The 9,559-nt window shown below is 40.4% G+C and overlaps 1 protein-coding gene across 2 annotated transcripts; it reads right to left on the reverse strand.

The window, feature by feature from the left end:
* Positions 1-4,160: 4,160 nt before the first annotated feature.
* Positions 4,161-6,559, reverse strand: LOC141397383 (vanin-like protein 2). 2 transcript variants are annotated; one of them, XM_073973532.1, is made up of 4 exons: positions 6,381-6,559; positions 5,630-6,293; positions 4,796-5,531; positions 4,161-4,725 (listed from the first exon to the last, which is right to left on the reverse strand). In XM_073973532.1, exons 1-4 carry the CDS (start codon positions 6,480-6,482, stop codon positions 4,554-4,556), a joined length of 1,674 nt encoding a protein of 557 aa, XP_073829633.1. In that variant the 5' UTR covers positions 6,483-6,559; the 3' UTR covers positions 4,161-4,553. The 2 variants fall into 2 exon arrangements, with proteins under 2 accessions (XP_073829633.1, XP_073829632.1); XM_073973531.1 differs by having other exon boundaries at positions 5,630-6,296; positions 6,381-6,550.
* Between the last annotated feature and the right edge of the window lie 3,000 nt (positions 6,560-9,559).

Below are 9,559 nucleotides of genomic sequence, written 5' to 3' on the forward strand. Positions count from 1 at the left end.
AAAAACGAAAAAAAAGAAAAACAAACCCCTCCAAAGTTGACGAACCCCGCAGACGTTTTAAGGACCATGATCTGCGAATCTGCACCTGGAATATTCACACTCTTTATAGAGAAGGTGCAGTTTACGCATTGGCAGATGTACTTGAAAAGTACAAGGCCGACATTGCTGACATACAGGAAATACGATGGAACGGGAAAGGCGTCACAACAACACCTAAAGGTGACGCACTGTATTATAGTTGGTAGGATGTTAAAACATCTGGTATCCAGCTTCACTCCAGTGAATGAAAGACTTGCTGCAATTCGAATAAAAGCTAAATTCTTCAACATCAGCTTTATTTGCGCTCATGCTCCCACTGAAGACAAGGACGAGGAGACCAAAGATATATTTTACGAGCGCTTAGAAGAAACTTATGACCGTTGCTCTGCCCATGACATTAAAATCATTCTAGGCGATTTTAATGCCAAAATTGGAAAGGAGAATATCTTTGGCCCAACAGTCGGGAAATTCAGTCTCCACAGTGAAACATCTGACAATGATATGAGGCTGATAGACTTTTCAGCTGCAAAAAATATGGTAGTTAGCAGTACCAGATTTAATCATCTCAATATTCATAAGGGCACCTGGCTGTCTCCAGATCAGAAAACAAGAAATCAAATTGATCATGTTGTGATAGATGGAAGACATTCATCGAGCGTGTTGGATGTACGATCGTTCCGAGGCGCAAACATTGATTCGGACCACTACCTTGTTGCAGCAAAGGTACGCACCCACTTAAACGTAGCAAACAAAGTACCAACAGACACAACACGAAAGTTAGACATCGGTAAGCTGCAATCACAACAGATAGCCACAGCATATTCCACTCAACTAGCCCAATTGCTTAATCAAAGCACTCCTCATCCCGATAACATTTCAGCGCAATGGCAAAGCATTGCCCACTCCATGCAAACAGCCGCAAAATCCATACTTGGATACCGGAGACCTCCACCAAGGAATCCATGGTATGATCAAGAGTGTCGTGCTGCCACCGAAGAGAAAAATGCGGCATATAGGGCTACTTTAAAATCCGTAGCAACTCGTAGCGTACGAGAGAGATACAGGGATAAAAGGAGAGAGGAGAAACGTCTTTTCCGCAGGGAAAAGAGAGAGATGGAAAAGCGGGAGTGTGAAAAAATCGAGATGTACAGGAAGTCCGAAAATTCTACCAAAGAGTCAAGCATCAAACTGATGGCTTTGGAACTGGCGCATACTCCTGTAGAGACCAGCAAGGTAATTTGGTAACTGATACAGATAGTGTACTCAGGATATGGAAGAACATTTTTCAAAACTGTTGGTATCCAATAGCAGCGAAGACGACGAAGATACCACAGTCCCAATCCCAAAAGATGGTATTGAATGTAAACCGCCCAGCCAAGATGAGGTAAAGACAGCAATAAATCGGCTGAAGAATAATAAGGCAGCAGGAGCCGACGGCTTACCAGCCGAGCTGTTCAAAACCGGAGGCGACACGCTGATAAGGTGTATTCATCAGCTAGTTAGCACCATCTGGCAGGAAGAACGACTACCCGACGATTGGAACCTGAGTATCCTGTGCCCCGTCCACAAGAAGGGAGATAAGACTGTATGCTCTAACTATAGGGGCATAAGTCTACTCCCTATTGCCTACAAGATCGTGTCAGGGATATTGTGCGAACGACTAAAGCCTATGGTCAACGAGATAATTGGACCATACCAATGCGGCTTTAGACCTGGCAAGTCCACCATTGACCAGATATTTACCCTGCAGCAAACCATGGAGACGACCCAAGAGATCCAGTTCGACACCTGCCACCTTTTTGTCGATTATAAAGCAGCCTTCGACAGCCCGCTGCGTTCAAAGGTATTCCAAGCCATGTCTGAATTTGGTATCCCCGCAAAACTCATCCGGATTTGTAAAATGATTTTAACTGACACGAGATCCTCAATTAAAATAGGAAAGAACCTCTCCGAAGAGTTTTGTACCAAAAGAGTTTTCAGGCAGGGAGACAGCCTTTCGTGTGATCTTTTAAACATCCTGCTAGAGAGGCAAACGTCAAAAGAAGTGCATAATCTACACCAATAGCCACATGTTACTTGCTTATGCTGATGATATAGACATCATGGACACATCATTAAAAGAAGTAACTGATACCTTTATAAAGGTCGAAGAAGAATCTGCTAAAGTAGGTCTGGCGGTAAACGGTGAGAAGACCAAGTTGATGGTGTCGACGCGCAATGCGTCCATTGCGCTCGGACCGAATGTGGAAGTTGGTTCCTATAATATTGAGGTAGTAAAAGACTTCGTCTACCTCGGCACCTCCGTAAACACAACAAACGACATCAGTTGTGAAATAAAAAAAAGAATTGTATTGGCCAACAGATGCTACTTTGGTTCAAGTAAGCAGTTTAAAAACAAAGCCACATCTCGTCAAACAAAAATAACGCTCTACAAAACACTGATACTACCCGTGCTGATGTATGGCTCCGAAGCCTGGGTACTTGCGCAAGCAGACATGGCAGTGCTTGGTGTGTTTGAGAGAAAAATTCTTCGAAAGATCTACGGACCAATCTGCGTTGACGGTGAATATCGACGTTCGCATGAACCACAAGCTGTATCTGCTATACAACGACATCAATATTCTTAAACGTATCGAGATGCAGCGATTGCGTTGGCTAGACCATATCATAAGAATGAGAGATGATGAACCCGCTAAAAAGGCGTATAAATACGGACCGCTTGGCGGTGCACGTAGAATTGGCAGGCCAAGGAATAGATGGCGCAAACAAGTGGATGATGAGATGAAAAGCGCGGTATTCCAGAGTGCGAAGCAACAAATAGAGAGAATTGGAGATTTTTTCGTTGGACAAAATATAGGAGGGCAAAATTTTGGGCCGCATCAGTTGATCCATATCATGTGCTTCAGCCAGCGAGACAGACGGATGGAAATGGCTAAACCGACTCCAAATTATCTGAAAAGGATTTCGTCCAACATTATTACCATGAGGAATTATCCAATTTTGTGGATAAAATGTCCCAAGTTCCAAATTGCTGCTTTTAATTTATCCAAGTTTATGGACAATATAATCCTCAATTGCCCACATTAGTGGTTACAATTAACTTAGCTTTTGGATAAAATTATCCACTATGGTTTATGCCTTTTTCCGCGTTAGTGGATAAAACTATCCATGTTGTTAGATAAACCACCTTGTTTTACAAAATTATCCGCTTTTGTGGATAACATTTTTCACTTTGGTATATTTATTGCCTTTGTGCAAATTTATGGATAAAATTATACTCAAATTTTCCAACATGGTGATGATCAAAACTATCCAAATTGGAGGAAAAAAATCTCCAGTTTTGTATTATAGATGTGTCCTCTTATGGCACGCAACCTGAGCACTCCCCTTACTTTCTCATGAGACCATATTTGGGCCTTTGTTGGAGATATGGATTTTGGTCCTTTTTAAAACGTCTTTAAATAGAAAACGTGAAGCCACAACACTCCCCCAAAGTTTCTTTGTGCGTGTGTATTTTGGTATGTATCTCTGTTGTATATATTTGTGTATTCAAGTGCGTGCCCTCCATGATGGCCTGCCTTGTTAAAGTTTTTCGTGAAAAGGACTCTTCAGCTTTCAATTTTTTGTTTGGTTAAAGTAAAAAATTCTGAAAATACTAAACAACATAAACGTAACGATGAAGAAAAAACTCAACACACGCTGTGTGTGTTTAGCTTACCTGCTGCTACCACCATTCATCCATTCAAGCAGTCATTCATTCGTATCCTATTGAAAACTTTTGGTTTTTGATATAACAACAATCCTGTCTACCCAAAAAGATTTTAAATTTGGCATCATTTTGTCATCATTAAGAGATTTTTCAATAATGATGGTGATTTTTGTTTAACCATGAAAGGTTTCTTGTTGTTGTTATTGTTGTTATACTCGTATAGTGGACTGAGAATTGTTTAATAAGGGGTGTGTCATTAAAGAGACGCACAATATAGGGATGGAAATTTAAAATTGAAAAGAGGGAAAAACGATTGATAGCAATTAAACTCAATAGATTTTGGAATATTATGAGGGAAAAAGGGGGAAGGGAGAGGTCTTAAATTGCAATTGATATTTAAGTGGAGATCTTAGAGTGCATGCAAATTTTAAATTTACATTATTTATTAGAAATGATTCTTTAAAAACTAAGTGGAATTTTCAGACAACTCATTTACATAGCCTAACAATTATAGATTGTTAAATAAAAATATTTCTAAGTAAATTAATACTTCTACATACTACTGTAGCTAATTAAACTAAAACTAACATGGGGATACAAGCAACAAGTTTTATAAAAGAAAATGTGAGTTTTTTGGTCTCAAAACCTTAGTAAATAAACAAACTTCGGTCTTCTTTCATGAAACTTGCTGTGCCTGACCCCCGGATAATTGTTATAGGAACGTTATTTTATACAGATTTTAGATATTCCCATATCTATTTGAAAGATCCAACAAAAATTGCAAGTTTTTTATATCACACAGCCTTTAAATGTTTTCAAACATTTTGTAGTACAAAACTCCAGCCCCCACACACAGCATCATCAGGCGATTCATGACTTCCGTAACAACAGCAGAGCTATAATAATTAGCATAAATTCCAAATGTCATTAAATCACGGCGTTCACCATTTAACCAAATATCAACATCGATGTGGACACTGTCAAAAAAACCAAAGAAACAAAATTAAAAAAAGTTTTCCCAACCAAACAATAACCCAAACTACTTACTTTTGTGGTGAATATTTCCATTGTGCCTCATCTCTGCTCAATTGATTTAAATCTGCATCCAAGGTGCTGGGCATTATTAGTAATTTCGGAGCCTTAGGAAATTTTCCCTCTATGAATAGATAACTAAAATATATGTCACTTTGGAATTCTCCATCCAATAATTCTCCACAACTTTCGGGGTCTTCATTGCGACAGGCATAGACAGCACAAACTTTTATCTCATTTCTTTGATCCTTTTCATAGGTACGACTACCGCTAAACATACCCATGCGATATTTGTAAACTGATGAATTACTAGGCACATCCACGGCCACAGTGTCAACGACAAATTCACAGCAAAAGTCAATTTCGCAGATTTTTTTGCGTATGTGTTTTCCAGCTTCCAGTAGAAGTGAATCAAAATTTTGAATTTGGGGATCTTTAAGCAAACGTATACCATCTAGGTGGCGGCCCGTGCTATGATTTGGTTTCTTCTCCTCTTGGAGTAAATGGAGAATTGGTTGCTCCACCTTTTCTTTTTCTGTTGTTGAGCTAAAATCGTGCATCCCCTTTTTGGGCACCTGGGCCTTATACAATTTCCTCTCACCTTCACCACTTGTTACCATTACCGTAACTAAGGCTCCTTCGCTTCCCGCATAAATACCCGTTCCAGTTGTACCACTTTTTGGATAGCTTGCACCAGCTGCCAATAAATTCACATTATTACCCCATGCCCAGCCGTGTTGTAGTTGTGTGGCTAAACAAGATTAATTTATTATCACACAATCAAGTCATAGACAAATAAACATTGATAAGCAAGTAAACAACACCACCACACCATGGCCATCAGCTTACCTGTTAAAAACGGTAACTCCGAATAGAATAGACTGGTGAAAATGAAATCTTTTATGCCAAAACGATTAACCAATTCCTGGGCAGGGGTATAGAACAACATGTCGAAACATATGAAATGACCAAAACGCACACCAAAATCTGTATCGAACATTGCATACTCTGGCTCCAGGGTGGTATTTTTATTCTCCACATAAATATTGACTTTGCGATAGCGTGATATTACACGACCCTCACGGTCAAAGACCACATTTGTATTGTAAACATTCAAACCATTTGTGGCACAAGGTCTGGGATCCTCAGCCGGGGAAGGGCAATCTTCCTTTTCGCTTAAATTAATAACCAAATACTTGTGGACATCTCGTGCCGCACATGAAAGTTTTATTAAAAATTCAGCATATTCACTGGCATTGCTGGAGCATGGTATCACATTTTGTTTTTCCGAGGGAACATACGTCAGTTGAAAGGCATTGTTTAAGGAACCTTCAGGAAAAACCATAATATCAATATCCTCTGCTTCTGGAGATGTAATTATCTCCAAATATGCTTTCAAATGTTCAGCTAATAAATCAGCTGATGACATGCCGCTTAATGTGGGACGAAATTCCACAACTCCGGCTGTATAGAATTCATTGTTCTTCTTGTTGTCGTCCTTCACATATTGGCACTGCTATAATTGATTATTAATAAATTAACACGACAACACAATATAAAACTACAAAACTAGCCACTATAGGTCAGTTCTATTACTTACAGTTGTCTTCATTATACATATTAGCAACAACAACAACAGGTGCAGCAAACGCAAGGCACCCCCACCCCAACCATTAACAGAAACTTTTTTGAACACATGCATTTCATTCCATAAAACGCATTCGTCCGTTCGTTACCTTCCTTATAGCTTCAATGCTTGGGGACTACTAAATCTTAACTGAGAATCAATGCTCGCAATATCCCCCAATGCATTCCATGTGCTTCTCTCTGAAAGATTATGTTATTCTCCCCAGTTTCCCCCTCTGAAATCAAATTCTTCTAATCGTTTTTGGAGACTTTTTCTTAGTCTCTCTGAGACAGGTCTCCCTTTGCTAAACAACTGCAGATGACAATAAAGAGAACGTATGTTGTTGTTGTTGCAGTCACGTTAACGTATATGGGTGATCTTGGCTGCTTTATAGCATTTGGATGATTTCATAGCTTTTCTAAAGCATACTTTTAAGCGGGATACACACGATCAGTTTTGACTGTCAGTTTTGCTAAAATAATCGGTTGCTTGCCAGTGTGGTCGTTCATTTTTGTCAGTCATCAGGCAACCACAAAATATTTTGTGGTTGCTGGACAGTTTGACACTTATCGATAATTCCGAAAAATCGACTGTCAAAACTGATCGTGTGTACCCCGCTTTAGGCTAAATAAATACAATCATGTTAGATATTAGTAGTGACTTGCACCCAAAAAACCTGAACCTCTAACTTGCTGGATAAATAATATGCTAGAAAGCAGAATTATAAACTCCAGCATTGGGGAGACAAAAATTAGGAAAACAGTAAAAAGAGGCACCCCCCAAGGAGGGGTGCTCTCACCGCTACTGTGGCTACTTGTTATAAACAATATTTTGACGGATCTGGACAATCAAAGTATAAAAGTTGTCGTCTATGCGGACGACGTTGTACTACTGATTTCCGGTAAGTTTCCGTCAACCATTTCGGAGCTTATGCAAGGAGCATTATCGACGCTGTCGCGCTGGGCTAAGGCCAATGGCCTTGGAGTAAACCCAACCAAGACAGAACTGGTAATTTTCACGAGAAAGCGTAAGCTCGGCGTATTTGTACCACCAACACTGGATGGAGTGCAGCTTCAGCTCTCGCCCGAGGCAAAGTACCTTGGCACTATCCTGGACTGTCAATTGCGATGGAACAGGAATGCTGAGGAAAGGGCGAAGAAAGGATTGATTGCACTTTATTCATGTAAGAATTCCATTGGGAAAAGTTGGGGCCTAAACCCATCGATTGTACACTGCTTATATAACACCGTGGTTAGACCCATGTTATCCTATGATTCTCTTGTTTGGTGGCACTCACTGCGCCAAAAATCGACATCCGGTAGGCTTGACAAGGTACAAAGAGCTGCCTCGATTCTCATAACTGAAGCCACCAGGAGCACACCACAGGCTGCTCTGAACGCAATGCTGAACTTAAAACCACTGAGTCTCAGCATTAAGTGTCAGGCCACTCGCAGTGCCCTACGGCTGCATGAACAGGATCTCTGTCGCGGTTATACCTATGGGCATGGTTGTATCCTGAACGAATCAGGCATAAATGTGAACCAACGCGGAAAACTGAGCGACTATATATGGAGGAAGGTACCGGGGCTGGCGTCTACTGTGAACGGCTATCTCTTGAGTACACCTACAGGCTAGACAGCAACTGTAGTGTCTTCCAGGCTGAAATCTTCGCGATTTGGAAGGCAGCGAAATTGATGAAAAGTTTGGATGCAGAAATCTTTGAACCGGTGACTATCTTTGTAGATAGTCAATCGACTCTTAAAGCCATCAAATCCTGCAACATCGAATCCGACGTCGTCCTTAAGTGTAGATCAGCCTTGGGAACGCTAACTAACGGCTTTCGGCTGTGCTGGGTACCAGGACACCGCGACTATCTGGGTAATGAAAGAGCAGACGAATTAGCTAGGCGAGGATCGCAGTCTACAGACCTAGCTATCGCTGACTCTATCAAACCCCCCATTTGTCATTTCTTTCAAAAAATTGAAACGTTCTCTGAATAAAGAGCCAGTGAATTGTGGCATAATGAACCCAGGTGCATTGTGGCAAGATCCATATGGCCGTCTCTGTCAGTCAAAAGAACGAACTCTCTGCTGAACCTGAGTAAAGCTGAAGTTAGAGTAACGACGGGAGTCATTACTGGACACTGCTACATCAGGGCCCATACCATCAAATGGGATGAGAATGTTACTGACTACTGCAGACTCTGTGAGGATGAGTTAGAGACGATCGAGCACATCCTGTGTCGTTGTCCAGCAATGCTGTGATCTACAACATCATCAAAAATCTGAAGTGGCTGGGACAACGCAACCTGAACGCGTAAATTATGCTTCAACTATACTGCCTACCATTAAAAATATATCTTTCTTCCTTCTCTAAAACTATTCCTCCCCTATTGAACTTTCTTGTAATTTATTCATTCTCTACTTTTCTAACAACTTCCTCTTTTTATTTCTTCCCCTTATCCTCTCTTTTCCACCTCCTCTTTTTTTTGCAGCTTTTTTTCCTCTTTTTTCTACTGGATGATCACAATGGACCGGAAGGTCTCCGAGTGACGCAGTCACAAGTTAGTGGCTGCACATCCCCTAACCTAACCTGCACTCAAAAAATAGTTATCGAACAGACGATAACTCCAAAATGTGTACAGACATTCACAAAATGCTGTTCCATAATTTTACACTACAAGAGAGCGAGTGGAGAGACAAAGTTTTTGCAAATACTTTTTAATTGCGAAGTTATCCAACAGAGATAGTTTATATTGCAGTCGTTCACCATTAATAAACTACTGGAACAGGCAAATAGATAAAATTTAGATAATTTTCTATGGATTATAGATGGTAGATTTCTTAAAGATCTGCCCTGGATGAGAGACCTCCTAGATATCTTCAGTGGCTAGAGAACCTACTAAAAACTTCAATGTACTGCTACTTTTAGAAGGTATAAAAGTTTATATAACTTTGGCCTCTCAAAAGGATTCTATTACTAGAGGAACCTGAAAAGGCTTCCTTCCATTGATGTAAGTACACTTTTAAGTCTTCTTAGGGAGAAAATGCTTATTTTCCCACGTTCTTTTTAATATTGGGCCCAATCATGTATAACAACTTCCTGTGTGTTTCCTCACTTTCTCCATAATACTGAAACGGCAAAGAAACAAA

This window comes from Musca autumnalis, unplaced genomic scaffold (assembly GCF_047663935.1).
Source record: "Musca autumnalis isolate F117 unplaced genomic scaffold, ASM4766393v1 scaffold_3, whole genome shotgun sequence".
NCBI classification, from domain to species: domain Eukaryota; kingdom Metazoa; phylum Arthropoda; class Insecta; order Diptera; family Muscidae; genus Musca; species Musca autumnalis.